The sequence below is a fragment of the Carcharhinus amblyrhynchos genome, chromosome 24 (assembly GCF_965287045.1).
Source record: "Carcharhinus amblyrhynchos chromosome 24, sCarAmb.v2.hapA, whole genome shotgun sequence".
Lineage (NCBI taxonomy): Eukaryota > Metazoa > Chordata > Chondrichthyes > Carcharhiniformes > Carcharhinidae > Carcharhinus > Carcharhinus amblyrhynchos.
In genome coordinates, this window is record NC_137347.1 from 8292355 (window position 1) to 8317947 (window position 25593).

Sequence of the window (25593 nt, forward strand, 5' to 3'; positions counted from 1 at the left end):
GCAGTGGCTGATCTTGGGAATCAAAGCAGAAATGTGGAAGAGGAGAGTTTGGAATGACTGTTGTGTTCAATGGTTTAATTGTTCAGTGTTTGATTATGTTAGTCTGCTCAGTTATCTATGTTCACTGTACTTGATTGCTTCAGCCTGCTGGTGGACACCACATGGAAGGTTCTAGAATCTGGGCTGTGAGCATGCATGTAGAAATCCTGTAATTGCTGAGATATTTTAAAGCACTGTAAATAAAACCTTATGTAGATGTAGAACTGCAGTCATCTCTGCATTGTGTTGAGTTAAATCCAATATGTAAGATGTACAGCAAATCTGTGAACGTGTAACTGGGAAGGAATGGGAATTGGTTGGGAAAAGAGGCCCTTGAACACATCATTTGCGGTTTGGAATTCGTGACAAATGACTGGATGAGGATGAGGTGAGGTTTGGAAAGGTACCTTCCTGCCTAATGTACCTTAATTTAAATGTTTTTGGCAATGTTGGATTCAATTCTCTTAATCACAGCTGGTCCAATAATGCTGACCAACATCACCCCCAGAGGACTTGGTTCATGTAGACAAATTTGTCTCCCACTGGTTCTCTGCTCCTCCCTGTCATTGTGAGCCATTCTTCCTGTGAGAGCCTCCTGGTCCCCAGTTGGAATCTCTCCCAATTTTCACCTCCTCACTAATTCCTCCAGGGCCATATTGGAAAGCCTGTGATCCATCTCCCCGGCTCTCTTGCTCCATTTCCGATGCTTTCCTTTCCAGAGACAGTTAAAACAACTCCTGCAGCAGGCATGCAGCTTCCCTTTTGGAGGACAGGCCGCCTTCAAGAGCTCCAGGCATCTGCACATGGTTCCAGCCATGCTCAGTGCTGGGCCCTCTCTTTGAGAGTACAGAGTGTGTTCTGCACTGGGCTTTACACTGAAATCGTTCTAGTGAGACACAGAATCCCTGCTGTACAGAAGGAGGCCATTCAGCCATAGAGTCTGCATCAACCACAATCTCACCCAGGCCCTATTCCCATAACCCAATGCATTTACCATAGCTAGCCTCCCCGATACTAAGGGACAATTTAGTATGGCCAATTCACTTAACCTTCACATCTTTAGACTGTGGGAGGAAAACAGGACTCCCGGAGGAAACCCATGCAGTTGTGACCCATATCAGGAATTGAACATGGATCCATGGCACTGTGAGGCAGCAAAGTGTTGCCCCTTAAGGAGGCAGTACAAAGCATCAATGCTGCCTGCCTGAATGGGACTGGGTGCACCGTGATTCCCCTGCCCCCAAAATGGTTGTTTCCAATCCCCCCATCTCCATCCTGTAAAATTTGCTCTTTTAGTTTCCTTCACTTGTTTCCAGATCCTTTCCAGCCTCAGGAAAAAAAATGATTGCATCTCCACCTCGGCTCCCAAACAAAGCTAGCTCTGAGAAACAAGCCTCGCTTTATCTCGCCCTGCACTCCTTCAACTCCGTCCGTGCCTGCAGGTCAAACCTGTTTCTGCAAACGGTCTTTAAAGCTGAGCGGCGTTGATGGGGCTCACCAGGCTGCCTGCTGAGCTGCCAGCACACTACCCCTGCCCCATTGCCTCTGGCACCATTGTTTTGATAAAATTGAAACACTGTGCCATCTCAGCAGTAACCTGACCTTGCTGGAATGAATAGCTGCTGTTAACAGAAAAACCCTTTCAAGGAATTGTTCCCCAGCATCTCATTGCAAAGTGTTGTGCTACTGTGCGGAGCATATTTATTGCTCAGTTGGCAGCACTTAAATAGGCTCTTGTCACAATAGTATTGTTGAACATAATGGTTTATCTTTTGCGCAGATGAATCACCACGTTCACCCCCTTCCAAAATGTAAATTCTGACTTGTATTCCCAATGTCTTTATCTGGGAGTTGCGACCTCTGCTTTAGGAACTGGTGCACAGATGGTGCCAGAAACTATTTCCCCAAGCCCATTCCCGTTATGAAAGAAGTCCAAAGGAAAATACATTGATATTAACTGTCTAACGCCAAGCAGTGAATTAGGTACGAGATTTATCCCATCTCGTTTTTGTTTAAAGGAGTTATGGGGATCGTGTGGGATAAAAGACGTTGAGGTGTTCGATCAGCCGTGATTGTATTAAATGATGGGCTGAATGGCCAACTCTGTTCCAATGTTCCAGGATGCTGCCTGGATTAGAGGGTCTGAGCTGTAAGGAGAGGCTGGACAAACTAGGGTCATTTTTCTCTGGAGTGACGGAGGCTGAGGAGGGGAACCTGATAGAAGTCTATAATATTATGAGAGGCACAGATAGGGTTGACAGTCAGAATCTTTTATCCCAGGGTTGAAATGTCTAATACTAGAGGGCATGCGTTTAAGGTGAGAGGGGGAAAGTTCAAAGGAGATGTGAGGGGCAGGTTTTTTACACAGAGAGTGGGAGGTGTTTGGAACACGCTGCCAGGGGCAGTGGGGCAGGCAGATATGATAGGGGCATTTAAGGGGCTTTTAGTTAAGCACATGAGTATGCAAGGATTAGAGGGATAGGGACCAAGGGCAGAAGGGATTAGTTTAATTTGGTGTCATACTTGGCACAAGATGGTGGGCCAAAGGGCCTGTTTCTGTGTTGTAGTGTTCTATGTCTGAAACGCCTCTGCTGAGTTGACTACAGAGAACAGAGAACAAAGTACACCACGGGAACAGGCCCTTCGGCCCTCCAAGCCTGCACCGGTCATGATGCCTGCCTAAACTAAAACTGTATGCACTTACGGAGTCCGTATCCTTCCATTCCCATCTTATTCCTGTATTTGTCTAGTTACCCCTTAAATGCTGCTATACTACCTGCTTCCACCACCTCCCCGGGCAGCATGTTCCAGACATTCACCACCCCCTGCGTAAAAAAATTCTTGCCTCGTACATCTCCTCTAAACTTTCCCCCACACACCTTAAACCTAGGCCAGTTATCTGCCAGAGAATATCTCAGTTGGAAAGAAAACTTATAAACGAGGGCAAAGAGGCAATTTCTCCCTTCCTCTGTTATACCTGCTTCCCAACCAGAGCAGGTTCTCTCTGATTGGAGTAGGTTTGGTGGATTCAATTGACACACGACAAATTAGAATAACTTTGCTGTGCTTCTTAACTAACTTAACTAACCATTTTTTTTGTGTTTCAACTTCAGTTGTTTTGCTGGATTCTAAAGAGTCACAAGCTGAACTGGGATGGACTGCTCACCCATCAGACGGAGTAAGTATGAATTTCTTTGCTGGTCAGATGATCTTCACATCACAATTCGTTTAAAGCCAAAATTTCCAGGACCCGCTGTCAGCCACCATCAATCTTGGGGAAACAAATGGATTTGAGTTGATTATTGGAGACTCTGGGCCAGTTTCTATATCTCGTGTGGCGTGGTGCCACAGGGGACGGGGCTAGTGTGCATACCTCTGGAAAGAACCAACTTTGGGATTTGCCCTACACCCCCACTCCTGCTGAATTAATCTGATTCCTGCCCGCCAGATTAACATCTTTACATCTCCATTTAAATACGTTTATTCAATTTCAAACCGGATTCTCCCTGCTTCCAGGAGTAACTGACTCTGGGACACAACAGGAACCTGCAAAAGGAGACCAGGCACGATGGCCTGGTGAAGCCTGCAGGTCAGGGAAATGGATGGGTAGTGTGCTGGCATTGTCCCCTCCAGCGCCTAGCAGGTTGGCTCTGACAGGCTGCATTTGCCAGGGTGCTCGGGAGCAGTGCCAGGCTGCCATTGCCAGCAGTGCCAAAGGTGGCAGGACTTAAGCGGGACATGGGCCGTCTTCTGAAGGGGGGAGGGGATGGCGTCTCCTGAAAGGGGGGAGGTCATGGGGGGCTCTTGAACGGGGGGAGGGGATTGGGGCTGCTGAAGGGGGGAGGGGATGGGGGTTCCTGAAGGGTGGAGTGCATAGGGGGGCTCCTGAAGGGGGGAGGGGATTGGGGCTGCTGAAGGGGGGAGGGCATGGGGGGCTCCTGAAGGGGGGAGGGCATGGGGGGCTCCTGAAGGGTGGAGTGCATAGGGGGGCTCCTGAAGGGGGGAGGGCATGGGGGGCTCCTGAAGGGGGGAGGGCATCTGGGAGGCTCCTGGAAGGGGAAAAGCAAGGGGGCTTCTGAAGGGGGGAGGGCAAAGGGGGCTTCTGAAGGGGGGAGGGCATAGGGGGCTCCTGAAGGGGGAGGTCATGGGGGGCTCCTGAAGGGTGGAGGGCATGGGGGGCTCCTGAAAGGGGAGATCTTTGGTGACCCCATTAGCAGGGTGTCTCTCACTTAAGAGGAGTGGGCTGAAGTCTGATGTCAGGGGTTGGGGAGGATGGTGGACAGGTGTATAGGGTTGATCGGACCCTAATCTCTGCGGAACCAGCTTTGCTGGTGTCTTTAGGTTCCCACTCTAAAAAACATCCGAAGGGGCAATCTTACTGGTCAGTTGGTGTGGGACGGAATCACTTGCCTCAGTGGCCAGGGCAGCGAATGGCTGGGGAGGGTATCGGGACGGCAATCAGTCACAGAGGCCAGTAACTGGGAGGGAGGGGGATGTTTGGGGATGAAGATGGAGGGGGGTGCTGATGGGATAATATTCAGGACGGGGGAGGTGTGGAGGAGTGACAGATTTCTCAGTGCTCTGTGTACACTTGTACACAGAACACTGAGAGAGTGAGGCGCATGCGCAGTAGCACACCTTGCAGTCAGCTTTCGGCTTTCTGGTGAGAATAGCCTGTCCACTCCCCTGACTGGCATAAATTGCACTTTGCCTTCTTTTTGGCACAAGATATCATATGATTGCATCTGAATGCGTGCTCAAAAAACTGAGTGTGATTCTCTCTGTTTTCATGCTCGTTCGGCACTTAGAATTGTTTTTGGTAAGATCGCCCCCTTTGGGTGGGAGATCTGTGAGAATCCGCCCAGACTCCAAATCATTTCTAAGGCCAAAATTCTCCCATCTAGCTGGCAGCTGGGATTTGGCTGAACGCCAAATTCTCCATTCACACAGTGGCGGGGCGAATGCATCAGTGAATTCTGGCCTCATTGTGAATGAATGGCAAACTGAATTTCACCAACAATCCCAGCAGGAATCTCATCAGCTTTCCCTACTGGGAATAACACAGAGAAGTTTTTTTGGGAGAATTCTGACCTGTCTCTTAGAAGGCCTGTGTCTCTGATCTTCTTGTCCTGCTGTGTCAGTCTGGTTAAGAGTATCATGCCATACAACAGTTTTAAATTCTGCTCACCGAACAGTTTAGTGATATATTGAGTGCTGTGTCTCGTGGTATCCTGAAATTCAAAATAACCACATTTTTAGACATAGACATCAGAACTTTGATAAATGTATTTTATAGATCGCAGTGTGTGCATGCGTGCGTGTTCAAATTTACTGCAGTTTCTCGCTAGTTTCTAGAGCGGCACGGTAGCACAGTGGTTAGCGCTGCTGCTTCAGAGCTCCAAGGACCTGGGCTCGATTGCTGGCTCGGATCACTGTCTGTGTGGAGTTTGCACATTCTCCTTGTGTTGGTGTGGGTTTCCTCCGGGTGCTCCAGTTTCCTCCCACAGTCCAAAGGTGTGCAGGTTAGGTTGATTGGCCATGCTAAAATTGCCCCTTAGTGTCCAGGGACACGTAGGTTAGAGGGATATGAGGGTAGGGCCTGGGTGGCATTGTGGTCGGTGCAGACTCGATGGGCCGAGGGGCTTCTTTCTGCACTGTAGAATTCTATGTTTGAATTGTTGCTAAGTAATGATCTGAGGATGAACTAGGTTCATTTGTGTTACTAAATCTACAGCAATCAAAATAGTAATTCAATCACTTCTATTCTCTGACGACAGCAGGATAGGTAGACAAGGTAGTTTAGATAGCATGTGGAGTACTTGCCTCTATTAGCCGACGCATTGAATATAAGAGCAGGGAGGTTATGATGGGGCTATATAAAATACTTGTTAAGCCACAGCTAGAGCACTGTGTGCGGTTCTAGTCACCATACTATAGGAAGGATGTGATTGTGCTAAAAAGGGTGCAGAGGAGATTCATCAGGAAGTTGCCTGGGCTGGAGCATCTCAGCTATGAAGAGAGGCTGGTTAGGTTGGGGTTGTTTCCTCAGAGCAGAGAAGGCAGAGGGGGAACCTGACTGAGATGTACAAAATTATCAGGGACATAGATTGGATGGATAGGAAGGAAATGTTCCTCTTTTCCAAGGTCCAAAGATGTGCGGGTTAGGTTGATTGGCCATGCTAAGAAACTGCCCCTTAGTATCCAGGGATGTGTAGGTTAGAGGGATTAGTGGGTATAATATGTAGGGACATGGGGGTAGGGCCTGGGTGAGATTGTGTTCGGTGTAGACTCGATGGGCTGAAGGGCCTCTTTCTGCACTGTTGGGTTCTATGATCTATGATCTTAGTAGAGGGGACAATATCCAGGGACATAGACTTAAGATAAGAGGCGGGAGATTTAGTGGAGATTTGAGGAAAGACATTTGCATCTCGAGGATGGTGGGAATTTGAACTTTCTGCCTAAAAGGGCGTTGGAGGCGGGAACCCTCACAACATTTAAGAAGCACTTAGATGAGAACTGGAAACACTATAGCACACACAGCAGTAGACCAAGTGCTGGAAAATGGGATTAGAATAGATAGGTGTTAGATGGCTAACATAGACACGATGGACCAAAGGGCCTCTTTCTTTGCTGTAAAACTCCACGGGTAGAATTTTCCAGCTGCATTCGCCCCAAAACTGGAAAATCCCACCCCAGGTCAACAGACCTTTGCATGATCTGCCCATGTCCACTACGATTCATATGTTGGGCAGGATGGGAAAATCCACTCTCTTCAGTACTAATTACCAGTTTACAGATTTTGAGGATTCACATTCACACAAACCTAAGCAACCCTACATTAAAACGATAGTCTTCTAACTTATTCTTTTTTTTTAAGATGAATGAATTCTTGTGCCCAGCAAGTGTTGCAGCAAATTTTGGATGCTCACAGCAGCATCCTTTCGAAAGTTATGTTTTGTTACGTGTGGCCGATTCATTTAAGTGCATGGGCCCTTTAAGATTTTTTGCATGGCTGTGCATGTGAGGTCACTCAGAGATATCGATTTGTGCTTGGCCTGTGTTGACCCTTGGTGTCAGTATTGAACACTCCTGGGTCAGAATTAACCGAGTTGTTTAACAAATAAAGCGTCCCCTACTTTGCCTCAAATGAAATGCCGGAGTTCAGCTTCAGGACTCCTGTATTTGACAGGTTTTATCTTCCCACAACAGCCACCTTGCATCCTCTCTGAATGAGCTTGATAAATTAGGGCCAATGCTGTATTTCATTCAAGACCTTCGACTTAAAACACCCAGAAGGTACATAATTACCTCTTGAGCAATGCCTTCATGGTACGTTCCTGTAGTTACTTTCAGGACAATCATTACCTATCACCATTATTCATTTGCTTTAGAGTTTAGTCTTCTATTGATTTTGAGATCATTAAAGATGTCCAAAGATGAGACCATTGTTTACTCAGTTATCGTATTTGATTAAATGGTCCTCTGCTGGATTATAAAGCCATTAGTCCTGCTGATACTGAGATGGAATGGTGTAACTTAATATGTTTTTACAGCGAGATCCACAAAGAACATTAGAACTGTGTGTTGCAAACCGTTGTTGTTAAGCCTGGTTTTGCGAAAGCATAGTAGCCGTGTGTTTCTCAGCAGAATTTAATGGAGTTTTAACTTTAGATTTTAAGGGGTTCAGGTGATCTCGGTCACCTCGCTGCCTTTTGGTTCTGAGTTCTAAGCTTGGTGGTCCTCAGACAATCTCACTCCCCCATTGAGTGGTATCCTTTGCTTCATTCACCTGCCTGCAGGTGTTGCCCCAGCGCTCCCACTCTCCCAACCCATCACACATCTCAAGGCAGCTTCCTGCTTCAACCTGTGAATGGAACCACTGCTTCTTTTGACCTTTCAATTCAGCAAGGTGCCTGTTTGCTCTCATTGAACACTGAGCCCCTCGCTGTCTGTATTGTAAAGAAATAGATTTATTTTCTATTATTATTGCGGCACAGTGGTTAGCACTGCCACCTCACAGTGCCAGGGACATGATCATTAAAGATATCCAAAGATGAGACCATTATTTACTCAGTTATTGTACTTGATTAAGGGGTTCTCTGCTGGTCATGCTAAATTTCCCCTTAATGTCAGGGGGACTAGCTAGATTAAACGCATGGGGTTACAGGGATAGGGCTTGGATGGGATTGTGGAAGGTGCAGACTTGATGGGCCGAACAGTCTCCTTCTGCACTGTAGGGATTCTATGATAAGCGTGAAAGAATGGAAAAATACCTAAATGTGACAGACCGTGCTAATTACAGACTTGTTGCAATTTTTGTTTATGCTGAAATTATAAATTCCATTCCATTATTTTTCTCAGTGGAATAACTAAATTGTATGTTTGTGTGATTTGAATACAGACCAAGTGACTAATTTGAGTTGGTTTTAAATTTCAAGATTTAAAGGAAAGTTTTTAATTATTTTAATTCAAATGCTTATGGGGATAAGATACAGGCATCTTTCCTCATCTTAAACTGGGTCAATTTTATTACATGAAAAGTGACTTGAATTTTGAAAGAGGGAGCCATCGATGCACAACCAGGAAGCAATTACAATGGTACGGTGGCACAGTGGGGTTAGCACTGCTGCCTCACAGCACCAAGGACCTGAGTTCAATTCCAGCCTCGATAAATGTCTGTGTGGAGTTCTTCCTGTGTGGGTTTTCTCTGGGTGCTCCGGTTTCCCCCCACAGTCCAAATACGTGCAGATTAGGTTGATTGGCTATGATAAATTGGCATCGGGGGATTAGCTAGGGTAAATATGTGTAGTTATGGGGCTAGGGCCTGGGTGGGGTTGTTGTTGGTGCAGACTTGATGGGCCAAATGGCCTTCTTCTGCACGGTAGGGATTCCATGAAAATACTGAATTCCGTAGAGATCTGCCGGAAACATTCAACACCATTGAGATAATCTTGGAGACCATCATTCCATACTTTCAGATCCTTGGCATCTCTCTCCCCAGACTCTGGGAATCTGCCAATGAGCCAAGTGAGATTCCACCAGTAGCTCTGCTAAGTCCTAGGTCCCCTGCTACAGGGATGCCAGACCAAAGGACCCTCCCTCCAGATAGTGCCACATTCTGGTCTCATCCATCCAATGCAGCTGAAGCAGAGAGTCACTCCGCACTGTAGCTAAACCCCTCCCCTCCCCCATACTGCAAAATAGCTGCCTCCGACTCTGCATGTTGTGAAATCAACTGTCTTCCCTCTGCTTTACAGATGATAATACATAGTTATAAGAGAAAAATAAATGTAAAGAACCATTGATTTACAGTTTTCACAGGTTTCAATATCTTATAAAAAACAAATTCCACAGGTCTGCTCATCCTCTGAGAAAATGTGAATTTCTTAAAAGGAATGTGGTCTAAAATGATCAAATCCTTACTTCAGGTACATTTGACAATTTTCTCATTCTGTAATAGGAATAGTTCAGTGTTACCTCACAATAGTCCCTGTGATGTATGGTACTGTATCCATTTATTGACATTTAAAACAGGAAATAAATGTTTCTTTCTCTTGGCAGAACTGTTGAATCCTTGGAGATCCCACATGGTGCAGTACACACCTCAGTGTCTCCAGACCCTATGATCCTAACCCATGAATATTTGAAAAAAACAACACCATGTGCTGTTAGCTAGTCAATATATTAAAGATTCAAAACCTGCAGACATCCCAGTCCAGATATTACCTTGTTACAGATGCTAACATCATCTTGCTGCTGAATGCTTTCTAATGGCAACCTGATATTGGCGAGAGTATGAAAATCCCAGAAGTTCCCTCACTAAACAATAATAAAAATATTGCACTATTGCGTCTGACAGGTAACCACTCTGCCAATTTCACTAACCAAACCAAAGCTTACTTCTCAATCAGCCTGAGTCTATTTTTACTGAACATTAGACTTCGCAACAGTTAACCAGTTGTTGAGAAGTGCACAGTGTGCGGATCTGTTCCTTCTGTCTGCAAAGGACAGGGCTCTGTGTGTGAATATATGTAGCCCCTTGTGTGTGTATGTGAGCCATGCTGCTAGCCCGGCTGATAATCTTAAATTAGTCTTCAGTGTAGTTCTTAGCACAATCAGGGTTGTTTAACAGGTGTTACCCAATCATGGAATCACGTCAAATGATACACACTATGGCCGGAATTCTCCAGCCGTTCACACTAGCAGGGTTCTTTGGTTGCTCTGGCAGCACACCCCATCCATGGGTTTCCCAGCAGTGAGCGTGGCCTCAGTGGGAAATTCCATTGACAGTGGCAGAACAAGAGAATCCCACCACCACCAACAAATGGCCAACTGCCTCCCGCCACCTAGAAACATGTAGCTAGGAGGTCGGAGAATCAGGCCCAATGTTTTGGGTGGTGCAGTGGTTAGCACTGCTGCCTCACAACGCCAGGGACCCGGGTTCAATTCCCAGCTTGGGTCACTGTCTGTGCAGAGTTTGCACATTCTCCCGTTGTCTGTGTGGGTTTCCTGTGGATGCTCCAGTTTCCTCACACATCCAAAGATGTGCAGATTAGATTGCTTCTTAATGTCAGAGGGATAAGCTAGGATAAATGCTTGGTGAGGATAGGGCTTGGGTGGGATTGTGTCGGTGCAGACTTGATAGGCCGAATGGCCTCTTTCTGCACTGTAGGATTCTATGATTCTACCAGTTTTGCGAACACGGATTGATTGGATATGGTCAACAGCTTGTCTGGTACCCATAACCAAAGGTCCATGCTTTGTTATGGCCTTTGGGACGTAAACTGATTTTACTAACAATTACACTATAAACCGATGTTGGATTTGTCAGTCAGACCTACAGAGTGGCTCACTTATGCAGGCTAGAAACCTCAGATATCCACACACAGGACCTTTCCCTTGGCAGACAAAAGGAACATGCCCACATATTGTACATTTCTCAGCTAAAGAAGAACTTAGGCAACAGTCATTTCCTGATTCATTCTCCAAGGCAATGCCATGACCAATCAGAGCCAACCTGGCCAATTTGATCTTTGAACAAAGCTGGCCAGTTAGCTATTCCATGCTGTTTCTCCATGTATTCTCCACCAGTCAGAGTCTACTTGCCAATAGGTTGCTGTACAACCTATTGTTTCCCCTTTAATTTGGAAATTTCTAGTGAGAAATCCTGATGAGTGCAAGGTGAAAAGCTTTGACAGTATGTCTCTTTTTTCAGCAATGCTCAATCTCTGTACCATCAAATCAGTATTGTTGCATAATATTTCGCTGTGGTAGTGAAACCTCACTTAAAACTTTTTTGTTTCTGTCTTCACGGAGGAGGATGTGAATAATTTGCCGGGTGTTAGCGATGGAAAGGTGGTAGGACTGGAGGGTCTTAATGACATTACTGTTACTAGAGAGGCGGTGCTCGACAGACTGGAGGGGCTGATTGTGGACAAGTCTCCAGGACCGGATGGAATGCATCCGAGGGTTCTGAAAGAAATGGCGGAGGTGATAGTGGATGCCTTGGTGGTTATTTTCCAGACGTCGCTGGATTCCAGGGAAGTGCCAGAAGATTGGAAAATGGCTAATGTTACGCCGTTGTTTAAGAAGGGTGCCAGGCAAAACGTGGGGAATTATAGGCCGGTTAGTTTAACGTCTGTGGTAGGTAAAATGTTAGAATCCGTCATTAAGGAGGAAATTGCGAGGCATCTTGAAGGGAATTGCTTGATAGAGCAGACGCAGCACGGTTTCATTAAAGGGAAGTCGTGTCTGACAAATTTACTGGAGTTCTATGAGGATGTGTCTAGGGCGGTTGATAGAGGAGAGCCGGTGGATGTGGTCTTTCTGGATTTTCAGAAGGAGGGAGTGCAGAGGAGGTTTACTAGGCTGATACCGGAGTTGAGGGGGTTGAGCTATGAGGAGAGGCTGAATAAACTAGGCTTGTACTCGTTAGAGTTTAGAAGAATGAGGGGAGATCTCATTGAGACATATAAGATGATGAATGGGATGGATAGGATAGAGGTGGAGAGACTCTTCCGGCTCAAAAAAGACAGTAGGACTAGGGGGCACAGCCTCAAGATAAAGGGGGGACGGTTTAGAATGGAGTTGAGGAGGAACTTCTTCACTCAAAGGGTGGTGAATCTCTGGAATTCTCTGTCCGTTGAAGTGGTGGAGGCTGCCTCGCTAAATATTTTTAAGACGCGGGTTGATGGGTTTTTGATAAGAGAGGGGATTAAGGGTTATGGGGAGAGGGCGGGAAAGTGGAACTGAGCCACGACAGATCAGCCATGATCTTATTGAATGGCGGGGCAGGCTCGAAGGGCTAGATGGCCTACTCCTGCTCCTATTTCTTATGTTCTTATGTTCTTAAAATACTGGACTGAGAATGAATAGCTTCAAGAGAATTGCAAACTGCCACCAAGTAATAATTAATTTTCAGAGCTTCAGTTGTAATTTACAAAAAAGACTTGCAAGTTGCATCATCTACACAGTAAACCAGCAAAGTGCTTCAAAAGATGGGAATGGATACTAGGTAGCAAATGAGAAAGGGTTAGTGGAGTTACCAAACGTCCTATTGCAAAAGTAAGCTTTTGAAAGTGGCCAGTTTTGGGAAGGCAATTGTAGAGTCCAGGGTCAAGAAGGCAGAGATAGCTTTGTGTTAATGTTACACAAACAGACTTTGTATAGATTATTTAAAGGTATCCAGGGTTGGCACAGTGGCACAGTGGTTAGCGTTGCTGCCTCACAGTACCACGGACCGAGGTTCGATTCCTGGCTTGGGTCACTGTCTGCAAAGTTTGCACTTTCTCCTTGTGTCTGCGTGGGTTTCCTCTGGTTGCTCTGGTTTCCTCCCACACTCCAAAGATGTGCAGGTTGGGTGGATTGGCCGTGCTAAATTGCCCCTTTGTGTCCAATGGCCTCTTTCTACACTGCAGGGATTCTTTGTTTCTGAGAAGAGAATTTCAGCCAAAAGGTCCATCCTGGATTTAAAGTTTATTTATTAGTCAAAAGTAGGTTTATGTTCACATTGCAATGAAGTTACTATTAAAATCCCCCAGTCGCCACACTGCAGTGCCTGTTCAGATACACTGAGGGATAATTCAGAATGGCCAATGCACCAAACCAGCACGTCTTTTAGACCGTGGGAGGAAATCAAAGAACCCGAAGGAAACACATGCAAACACGGGGGAAACATGCAAACTCCACACAGACAGTGATCCGAGCTGGGAATTGAGCCCGGGTCCCTGACTATTGTTGGATAATACTTCACTTGAACATGCCTTTACCCCATACCAAGGTGCAGTGTGGGCCAATATCACACTGTTAGCACCCAGCATGTTCATGGAGATGAAAAGAATCTACAAAAGCAGCTAGCTCCGTGTTGTGTAAAACTTGATTATCCTTTTGAAGAATGATAGCTGACAAGAAAATTATAGCATTATGTCTCTGTTTGTGTGAAAAAATTTGGAAAGAAAGTAATTCCCATTTATGAGTGTATATACGTGAATAAAAGATTTGGATAAAAGGGGAGGGGACAGTCGTTGGATACACAGCCCTGTTGCTATGTTTACTCTATAATGCACCTGTATTTGGAGATCCAAGATTGGGAGAGATGATGGCCTCGTGTTATTGTCACTGGATTAGTAATCCAGAGACCCTGCTCTGAGGTCTTGGGTTCAAATCCCGCCACTGCAGATGGTGAAATTTGAGCTCAATACTTCTCTGGTGGAATTAAAAGTCTAATGATGAGCATGAAACCAGTGTCAATTGTTGTTTAAATTAAAAACCCCACTTGGTTTACTAATGTTCCTTAGAGAAGAAAGTCTGGTTTGGCCTACGTATGATTCCAGTCCACAGCAATATCTTGGACTCTTCACTATCCTCAAGGGCACTGAGGGATAGATGATAAATGCGAGTCTAACCATGACACGCACATCCCATGAACAAATTAAAAAAAAGTTTATCAGATCTTGTCCCAGTTATCCACTTCCTGTTATAAAAACATATGACGGAATATGTGGAGGCCATTCAGCCCTTTCAAAAGCTTTCATCCAATTAGATTGTGATTGATCAAATGGATAACAAAGAGCACAGGAACAGGAACAGGCCCTTCAGCCCTCCAAGCCTGCACCAATCACATTGACCGATCTAAGCCAACTGCTCATATCCCGTTTGTTCATATGCCTATCAAGATAAGTCTTAAATGTGGCTACTGTAATTGCCTCAACCATCTCATTCATTCCAGGCCCCCACCACCCTCTGTGTAAAAAGCTTCCCTCCGCACATCTCCACTGAACTTTTCCCCCCTTATCTGGAACTTGTGGCCCCCTTGCAATTATCATTTCTGCCCTAGGAAAAAGCTTCCAACTGATCGCTCTATCTATTCCTCTCATAATTTTATAAACTTCTATCAGTCGCCTCTCAGCCTCCATCTTTCGAGGGAGAACAATCCCAGTATATTCAATCTCTCCTCAGACCTGATATGTGGAAGTTTGGTCACAAACAATTGTGAAAATTAAAGTTCCATAATGCGAAATGAGCAATTTTTCTAATCCTTCATTTGCAAACATATCCACCAATCGTAGCATAGCCTTTTGCCCTTTCTCGTCCAATAGAAAACTGTCAGTTCTTCATTAATGTAATATGCCCCCATACCTTGCTATTTGATTATTGTCATGGTAACTTGTACTTTGTTTCTATCCTGTGTCCGAGTCTTGGAACGCGGTGTTTACGGAACAAGGTTTTTGCATTTAGTTGCGTATCTTGAGAATGTAAGCATTGGCCTTACTGACAGCACTACTGAAAACCTCAATAAAGACCTTCTTTGGCTCATAATTCTTTTCCATTACTTGACAGAGGTTTTTGACAATTATAGAACTTTAATTCTCACAATTGTTTGTAAACTAACTTCCACAGATACCGACCCATTTAGGTTATCTACCCATTTTGGCTGCCAGTCCTTAATACCTTTGCCTGACAAAACTCTGTTCATCTCCATTTTGATGTTTTGAATTGACCGAGGTGCTCACAGTTTCTTTGCGAAGGGTCCTCTGCGTGAAGACTGGCTTTCGAACATCTTTAGGCCGTGTTCTAATTTCCAGGTTCAGTCCCCTCGTTCTGGACTGCTCCAGCTATCTATCCCGGTTTCTCTCTCTGTCTCCTCTTTTGACTGCCATTTAAATCACCTCTTAAATCCTGGCCACAAATCTCGTTTTGGACTGGGGAAAATTGACGTTGGGCTACGAGGAATGAGAGAGAGGAATTAGATATAACTCTGGGGGCTAAAGGGACCAAGGAATATGAGGGAACTGGGCGGGAAAGGATGTTGAATTTGATGATCAGCCATGATCAGAATCAATGGTGGAGTAGGCAAAAGGGCTGGATGGCCTACTCCTGCTTCGAGTTTCTATTGAGGTGAAATGCTGATTCCATAATCTTGATTTGAGGTTTGTAAACTTTGCTTTTCTCTCTCTTCAGTGGGAGGAGATCAGCGGAGTGGATGAAAACTATAAACCAATTCGCACTTATCAGGTCTGTAACGTCATGTCTCCCAATCAAAACAACTGGCTTCAGACCGGCTGGATTCCCCGGCGGAACGGACAGAGGATCTTCATTGAGCTGAAGTTCACGTTACGAGACTGCAACAGCATCCCGGGCGTGGTGGGAACATGCAAGGAGACTTTCAATCTCTACTACATTGAGTCAGACAACGACCTGGGCAGGAACATCGAGGAGAGCCGCTATGTGAAAATTGACACGATAGCGGCGGACGAAAGCTTCACGCAAGGGGATCTGGGCGAGCGCAAAATGAAACTTAACACGGAGGTTCGAGAAATTGAGCACCTGCGCAGGAAAGGATTTCACCTCGGCTTCCAGGACGTGGGGGCTTGCGTAGCCCTTGTTTCCGTGAGAGTCTACTACAAGACGTGCCTCTCCACGGTGCAAAGCTTGGCTGTCTTTCCGGACACTGTGGCAGAAGCTGCCTTCTCGACCCTGGTGGAAGTGCGAGGATCCTGTGTTAACGATTCCGAAGCAGAAATGGACAACCCCCCCAGGATGCACTGCAGTGCAGAGGGTGACTGGTTGGTACCGATTGGGAAATGTACTTGCAGCGCTGGGTACGAGGAGAAAGATGGCAGGTGTGAAGGTAAGCGCTCTGTTGCAGAATGTTTCCTTTTTGGTTCATGGGATCTTTGGGTTAGGAAGGCAGGAAGACAACCACGGAAATCGGCATTGATTAACTCATTGGTATTGCCAGGAGCTACAACGTGTTTTTAAAAAAGAACAAATATTGAGATTTTCCAAATGCAGGCAAAGATGCACTTATCACCTTTCCCCAGTTACCATGAAGGGATAATGGCTGGCTTCTTGAACTATTACTCTCTTAAAGTGTTGGATCTCTCACAATGTTGTTAGCTCGGTATTTTCGGGCTTTCAATTCAGTGGTAATGACAGAATGAGCCAATATTCCCAAGTCAGGGAAATGACGAACTGGGAGATGGTCTTGTGAGTTTGCTGTTTGCTCTTTCTTGTGGTGGTAATGGATGTGCCGGCTAAGTGAGTGAGTTACATCTTGGGGTCGGTTGCTTCACTGCATGTTGCGGCCAGAGTGAGCGGTGGATAATGGGTGTTTGAACCTCTCAGTTGCTGTGAAGGAGACACGAGTTCTGCTTCTTCGTAAAGTACCTTTATTTCTTTGATTCAACTCAACACACAATTTACCACCAACGATTAGTGCCATCTGTGGCCCCTTTATATATCAGTGACTTCTACTGAATAATTGACATCCAATTAATTGGAAGGTCTGTTAACCCATTTCTAACAATAGGTTCCATGGTTTCTCCTTGAATATGTCACTCTTCCTGAGTAATGTTGCAGTGGCAGCCACAGTATAAGTGGTGAGTGAAGCAGCACACTGCTGACTGGTGTCTTTGTAGATGGCAGAAAGGGTTTTGTGGTGAGCTACTTCCCTCATAATGTGGCATCTGCCCTGATCCTATTGCTCTCGCGAGATTGCTGTCATTGATCTGGCTGCTCCACCAAGCTTCTGGTTAGCGATGAATGCCGACGGTAGGGTACTCAGCCTGTTCTTGTTGGTCGTGATCATTACGTGGTACTTGAGAATGAATGACATCTGTCAGCTCAAGCCTAGTTGGTGTTTAGGACGTGCTATGGGCTGGTAGGGGCGTCTCCCTTATTTGTAGAAGTGGAAATTAAAGGTTGTCAAAATCTCAGCAGAAGGCTTGTGACTGGGCCACGGATAAAGCAGCTTGGGCTTTTTCTTGTAGTAACGACCTTAAGATGTGCTAATTGACCTCTCACAATCTCAACCATCTTCCCTGCGTGTACATGACTCCAGCTGAAAGCTTTTGTTTCCCCCCTTTTGACCTCAATTAACCTCTGGGTTGCTGGTGTTTTGATCTCTGGCTCCAGACCAGGACAAAAATCAGAAAATAAACATTTTCAACAGACATCCTAACTAAAAATATTAATAAGCAGATAATGGGTGAGTGGTTATTGTTTAATGGCACTCGTTAGTATTTATTCATTTGGATCATGATTAAGGGGAAGGAGACACATCAGTTGACCTCATTAATGTTATTAGAGGAGAGAGGCTCCCATTGCTGAACGATATCGAATTGAATCTCGGTTATTTTGACCCAGGTTCTTCACCAAGGCAAAGTTTATCTTTTTCCATCGCGCACAGTTGTGCAGCTAATTGGAGTCTATAATAACATTGCTGCAACTCATTTCCTTTCTGACTGCTAAGCTACAGATGGACTTCACATTGTATTAATGATGGATGGCAAGCACAATAAATTGCCTGGATATAAGGGAACAAAGTAATGGGTATGGTGAAATTTTGTTGAATTATAATTTCCCATAATGTTGCTTGGAGACTAATGCTTTAAAGTGCTTGATGTATTCTCTGTGAGTTTGTAAATAGATTGATAGCTTTTAAAAATTGATTTAAATTTTAGATTTCTCTCCCATTTTAGGTCACCAATTATTGCTGCATCCTCCAACCATTAGGAAGACTTCCAGGTCCCAAATTGTTGTACAAATGTTGAATATGCATGAGGCTGTTCAGCCTTTTTAACAGATGCCAATCCCATTAAAACAAAAGAAATTCTAACTCTGATTTTTCTCAAAATTCTTCTTCCGTGTAATTTAACCCAAAGGTTAGGGCAGCATGGTAGCACAGTGGTTAGCACCGCTGCTTCAAAGCTCCAGGGTCCTGGGTTCGATTCCCGGCTCGGGTCACTGTCTGTGTGGAGTTCGCACATTCTCCTTGTGTCTGTGTGGGTTTCCTCCAGGTACTCCGGTTTCCTCCCACAGAACATAAGAAATAGGAGCAGGAGTAGGCCATCTAGCCCTTTGAGCCTGCCCCGCCATTCAATAAGATCATGGCTGATCTGTCGTGGCTCAGTTCTACTTTCCCACCCTCTCCCCATAACTCTCAATTCCCTTGCCTATCAAAAACCTATCAACCCGCGTCTTAAAAATATTTAGCGAGGCAGCCTCCACCACTTCAACGGGCAGAGAATTCCAGAGATTCACCACCCTTTGAGTGAAGAAGTTCCTCCTCAACTCCGTTCTAAACCGCCCCCCCTTTATCTTGAGGCTGTGCCCTCTAGTCCTACTGTCCTTTCTGAGCGGGAAGAGCCTCTCCACCTCTATCCTATCCATCCCATTCATCATCTTATACGTCTCAATGAGATCTCCCCTCATTCTTCTAAACTCTAACGAGTACAAGCCTAGTTTATTCAGCCTCTCCTCATAGTTCAACCCCCTCAACTCCGGTATCAGCTTAGTAAACCTCCTCTGCACTCCCTCCAAGGCCAAAATATTCTTGCGTAAGTGCGGCGACCAAAACTGCACACAGTACTCCAGCTGCGGCCTCACCAGTGCCCTGTACAGTTGCAGCGAGACCTCCCTACTTTTATATTCAATCCCCCTCGCTATGAAGGCCAGCATCCCATTCGCCTTCCTGACCACCTGCTGCACCTGCAGGCTGGGCTTTTGCAACTTGTGCACAAGGACCCCGAGGTCCTTCTGCACCGTAGCATGCTGCAGTTTTTCGCCATGTAAGTAATAGTCCTTCCTACCATTATTCCTACCAAAGATGTGCAGGTTAGGTTGATTGGCCATGCAAAGAAATTGCCCCTTAGTGTCCGGGGATGTGTAGGTTAGTGGGTATAATATATCGGGATACGAGGGGAGGGCCTGGGTGGGATTGTATTTGGTGCAGACTCGATGGGCCGAAGGGCCTCTTTCTGCACTGTAGGGTTCTATGATTCTATATAAAGTACAACAGTATACTTCTGTACCATTTTTCCACTCACTAGCCCCAGCCCCTACAACCCCATCCCCCTGGAGAGGAGTCTCATTCCCGCTCTTATTAATGTCGTAAAGAGGGTGTACATTAACACTGTAATGAAAAATGTGAAAATCCCTGAGTCACCCCACTCTGGCGCCTACTCGGGTACACTGATGGAAAATTTAACATGGCCAATACACCTAAGCTGCATATCTGTGGGAGGAGACCGGAGCACCTGGAAGAAACCCACACAGACATGGGAGAATGTGCAGACTCTGCACACGCAGTCACCGAAGCTGGGAATTGAACCCAGGCCCCTGGCGTGGTGAGGCAGCAGTGCTAACCACTGTGCCACCACGTCCCCACCCTGTCTAGGAAAGCTTCTAGGCTCCGCGCTACTCAGTGTCAGGCATTCGCAGATTATTTACTTGTGCTAAGTTGAGGGCTAATCTAAATTGAGATCCTTTAGATGATTTAAAGTGATTTTGGGGCAGGTAGAAAAGTGTTTCCTCTTGCCATAGAATCCCTACCGTACAGAAGGAGGCCATGTGGCCCATCATGTCCACACCCACTTTCTGACAAACCCACACCCCTGCCCTATCCCTGTAACGTCATGATGTGGAGATGCCGGCGTTGGACTGGGGTAAGCACAGTAAGAAGTCCCACAACACCAGGTTAAAGTCCAACAAGTTTATTTGGATAGTAAACCCACAGGCTTTTGGAATGCTGTTCCTTCATCAGGTGTGTGGAAAGTTCTGATCAGAGAAGGACATATAAAGACACACACAGTTTACAGAATACTGATTAAAATGCGAGTCTTTACAGCTCGTCTGCTATTCAAGTCTTAAAGGTGCAGACAATGTGAGTGTGTTCCACTCACCTGCCGAAGGAACAGCGTTCCGAAAGCTTGTGGGTTTACTATCAAATAAACTTGTTGGACTTTAACCTGGTGTTGTGAGACTTCTTACTGTGTCTATCCCTGTAACCTCATGCATTTACTTCACTAATTTCCCTAAACCACACATCCTGGGACACCAAAGTGCAATTTATCATGACCAATCTGGCTAACCTATACATCTTTGGACTGTGGGAGGAAACTGGAGAACCCAGAGGAAACCCATGCAGACGCTGGGAGAACATGCAAACTCCCCACAGACAATGACCCGAGGCTGGAATTGTACCTAGGTCCCTGGCATTGTGAGGCAGCAGTGCTAACCACTGTGTCACCGTGCCACCCAGGTCGTAAAAGTTGTCAGGTCTCGAGGATTGTCTCTTGTGGGACAACCCAGAAAAGGAGAGCACAATCGTAAAATTCGAGCTTAGCCAAACCATGAAAACACTTTTTCCACATAGAGGATAAAACAAATCAAGAAGCAATCTTTCACTAAAAGGCTTTGAAGGCTGAGTCAATTAGACCTCTCAAGATGGAGATCGATAGATTTTTGCCAGTAACAGTATCATGGGATAAAAATGAAAAGTACTGGAATGACTCACCAGGTTTGGCAGTGTCTCGATGGATTATTCCCCTTGAAAGTCCGTGAACTTTTGCTGGGCTGCCATGTTAAATCTCATCCACTATAATCCCGCCAATGTCTCGAGCGGAATATGACTTCTCCAGAGATATATTGGACTCAAAATTTTGGCTGGGATTTTTCTGCTCCCATTATTTTTGGGGTGGGTTTGGTGACAGGAGTGGAAAATCCCATGAGAGACTCAAATCGTAACATTCACATTCTCCCTGTGTCTACATGGGTTTCCTCCGGGTGCTCCAGTTTCCTCCAAAGATGGGTGGGTTAGGCTGAATTGCCCCTTAATGTCAGGGTAAATATGTAGGGCTACGCAGGTAGGACACGACCTGGGTGGGATTGTGGTCGGTGCAGGCTCGATGGGCCAAAAGGCCTCCTTCTGTTCTGTGAATTCTATGATTCAATGTAGAAGTGTGACAAGCCCCCGCTTCCTCCACCAGTGATGTAATCAGACATCATGTCCATATATTAACATCTCATTTGCAGGCCTCTATGCATGAATCCTCCCATCCCTACTCCAGTAAGAAAGTCCATTCAAGTCAACATGAGAACAGATGGGTGTGAATTAGTCCATAGAACCCCTACAGTACAGAAAGAGGCCATTCGGCCCATCGAGTCTGCACCAACCACAATCCTACCCAGACCCAACATATCCCCACATATTTACCCATTAATCCCTCTAACCTGTGCATCTCAGAACACTAAGGGCAATTTTTAGCACGGCCAATCAACCTGACCGACGCATCTTTGGACTGTGGGAGGAAATAGGAGCACCCGGAAGAAACCCGTGCAGACGTGGGGAGAACATGCAAACTCCACACAGACAGTGACCCAAAGCCGGGAATTAAACCCGGTTCCCTGGCATTGTGAGGCAGTAGTGCTAACCACAGTGCCACCGTGCCATGTTTTGGAATTGTTAATTGGACAAATGGTGGGCGGGACACTGAGAGAATGCTTACCACATATTATTTAGCAGCTACTCAAACCACTGAAGGCAGGAACAGTTGCCATTCATACAATAAACAGTCGTATTCACCAAATTCCCATGCGATCAGTGTAATTTACTGCTGTGTGCACTACTCATTCAAATAGTCATTTTTCACCCAAGGATGTATTTTGCAAGATTTAAGGAGAATTAATTGAACTTGTTTTTCACTAATGCTCTGAGGTGTGGGCTGACTTTTGTTTTAAAATGTCTGTTAATTTGCATTTATCAAACAATATTGGAAGAAGAACATGGAATTTTTGCAATGCCTTGGTCAACATTCTTCCCTCAATCCTCAAAACCTTTAAGATCCTGAGGGGTATTGACAGGATGGATGTGGAGAGGATGCTTCCTCTTGTGGGAGAATCTAGAATTAGGGGTTACCATTTAAAATGAGGGGTGGCTTATTGTGGTGAACACAACTCCCACTCACCGGACGAAGGAACAGTGCTCCGAAAGCTTGTGCCAAATAAACCTGTTGGACTTTAACCTGGCGTTGTGAGACTTCTTACTGGCTCATTTAAGACAGAGATGAGGAGATTTTTTTTTCTCTCTCTGAGGGTCGCGAGTCTGTAGAACTCCCTTCCTCAGAAGGCAGTGGAAGCAGAAGCCTTTGTAATATTTTTAAGGCTGATTCCTGATTAACAAAGGGGTGAAAGGTTATTGGGACTAGGCAGGAATGGAGGGATGTGATTACTATCAGTTGTGATCTTGTTTAATGGTGGAACAGGCTCAAAGGGCAGAGTGGCCTGCTCGTGCTCCTAGTTCATAAGGGCGATTCTCTCAGCCCACTGCGTTGCTTTTGTAACTGCTACGCTGCCTGCCACTCCAGCGGGAATAGGGCTCGCGCACAGATTCATGCTTGGGCACTCTGCAGTGCACAGAGTTTGGGAAATTCATTTTGAAACTCTTGCTGAAACAAACAGCGGGATTTACTCCAGTTTTTATGCGAATTCGACAGTGAGAATTTTTTTGGGAGAAAAGTTAGTTTTAAGGGACTGGTAAACATTTGAACAAAGAGATAGTTTTAAATAGGTTTAATTTAATGTTTCTGTCCCTAGACATGTAAAACCTGGAGCTAGATTCTTGCTGGACGAAGTGTATGTGTGAATGTTGGTTTCAATTCCGACTGTGATTCTATTGTGCTTAGAAAATTACACTGATCGCATGGGAATTTGGTGACTACGACTGTTTATTGCATGAAAAATAAAGAGGCCAGCAGAACTATACAGGAGTTGCTTAGCTACTGGAAGCCTTTTGAAGGTTAGAAAAGCTTGTAAATATTCATAGAATTCTTATAATGCAGAAGGAGGGCATTCAGCCCATCGAGTGTGCACCAGCCACAATCCCACCAAGGCCCTACACCTGTGCACACAGAAAAACCCCAAAAGAGCAATATATGAAGATCAGAAGCAGCACGATGGTATAGTGGTTAGCACTGCTGCCTCACAGCGCCAGAGAACTGGGTTCGATTCCTGGCTTGGGTCACTGTCTGTATGTTCTCCTCGTGTCTGTGTGTGTTTCCTTCAGGTACTCTGGTTTCCTCCCACAGGCCAAAGATGTGCGGATTAGCACATTTACCTTAGCTAGTTCCCCCTGACACTAAGGGACAATTTTAGCAGGGCCAATCAACTTAATCCACACATCTTTGGACTGTGGAAGGAAACCAGAGCACCCGGAGGAAACCCATGCGGACACGTGGGAGAACATGCAAATTTCACAGTCACCCAAGGCTGGAATTGAACCCGGGTCCCTGGCACTGTGAGGCAGCAGTACTAATCACCATGCCACCATGCATGTATTTGACCACAGACAATCTGTGTGTTTACAGGGATTTTGTGTAAATAAGACCATTGTAATTTAAGATGTACTTTGTAATAAAGTACAAAGAACAATACAACACAGGAACAGATCCTGTGGCCCTCTAAAGATCATGGGAGAACATGGAAATTTCACAGTCACCTGAGGCCAGAATTGAACCCGGGTCCCTGGCTCTGTGAGCCAGCAGTGCTAACCACTATGCCACTGTGCATGTATTTGACCACAGGCAACCTGTGTATTTACAGGGATTTTGTGTAAGTAAGACCATTGTAATTTAAGATGTACTTTGTAATAAAGTACGAAGAACAAAGAAAAGTACCGCACAGGAACAGATCCCATGGCCCTCTAAATTTGTGTGGGATCATTAAATTAATGAGGAAGTGAAGAAGTAATGAATAATAATCAAACTTTTCATGTCTAATCATTTTCTTTTCTTGTTAAAACTAATTCGTGGTCCTGTGACTCTGTTCGTCAACGTTTTCAAAAAACAGTAAAAGTTACTGTATTTTGAGCCAGGGTTCCATTCTGAGATCGTTAGTTATAGCACCAATTTGGACCATAACAGTATGTAATCATAGCACCAGACACAGGTAAACAGGTCCAAACATGGATATCTTGGCCAACAAAAATTTCCTGTCAGAATTGTGACACAGCTTCAGAAATGAGGAGTCTGAGATGTCCTGAGATTGCGATAAGAATCTACATGATGCAGGTTCAGCCTGCCTAGGATTGGCTAAAATGTCAGTGAGAATTCACAAAATATTAACAATACCACTTAAATTTCTTTCCTCCACCCGCCCCCCTCCACCAGTTGCCTGTTTATTGTGTAGTTTATGTGGTTGTTGGGTGGTGTCAGTAGTATCGTCATAGGATGTGATTGAATCATAGAGTCCCTGTAGTGCAGAAAGAGGCCATTCGGCCCATCAAGTCTGCACTGACCACAATCCCACCCAGGCTCTATTTCCTACATATTTACCCTGCTAATCCCCCGATACTATGATCAACTTAGCATGGCCTAACCTGTACATCTTTGGAGTGTGGGAGGAAACAAGAGCACCCAGAGAAAATCCACACAGACACGGGGAGAATGTGCAAACTTCACACAGACAGTGATCCAAGGCCGGAATTGAACCCGGTCCCCGAGCATTGTGAGGCAGCAGTGCTAACCACTGTGCCACCCTGCCATCCAATCTCAACAACAATCTAAGATGAAGCTTTGGTTCTGAACCTACTGTTCCCAGAGCTGCATACTTTTTATGTGGTTATTAATCCACCTTCCCTGATCCTGGCCAATTGCATTGTGCATAAATTCATACTCTCACGGCAACAATCTTCTGCTCTTGGGAATGTGTAAATTAGTGATTTGGACACATTGGAATTTTAAATTCTTCACTATAATAGGCATTGTTTTGTGTCAACCGTAAACCAGCAAGAATAGAGGATGGGAGATCACCCTGGTGAGTTCAGGTTTCTGTTCCAGAATCTTCTTGGGAGCTTTTACCTGTAAATAAATGTTTTCTTATATTTTCCTAAACTAGTGAACAAAATTATTACGTTGTCCATCCCTAATTGCTCTTGAATTGAGTTGGTTGCTGGGTCAAGTAAGAGTTAACCATGTTGCTGTGAATCGGGAGTAACATGTAGGCCAGACCAGGTAAGGACAGCAGATTTCCTTCCCTAAAGGGAATTTGACAATGTTTTCGTTTCACTTTTAATTTTGGATTTTTATTGAATTCAAATTTCACAATTTGCCATGGTGGGGTTTGGATTCAAACTTAGGTTTCCAGAGCATTACCCTATCTCTGGATTACTTGTCCATTGGCAATACCACTATGCAGCCACTTGCCCCTTGGCAAAAGTGGACTAGAAACAGCTACTTGAAGGTAAATCAGTGGAAGCATTCAAAGGGGTTTAGAGTT

The 25593-nt window shown here is 45.3% G+C and overlaps 1 protein-coding gene across 1 annotated transcript in view; it reads left to right on the forward strand.

Moving 5' to 3' along the window:
- epha10 (EPH receptor A10) overlaps window positions 1-25593 on the forward strand; it is a 548838-nt gene that overhangs the window by 99638 nt on the left and 423607 nt on the right. Inside the window, exons 2-3 of the mRNA XM_080211320.1 lie at window positions 3153-3217; window positions 15499-16168. Of these exons, the coding sequence (XP_080067446.1) occupies window positions 3153-3217; window positions 15499-16168 (735 nt within the window). The remainder of the gene's footprint in view (window positions 1-3152; window positions 3218-15498; window positions 16169-25593) is intronic.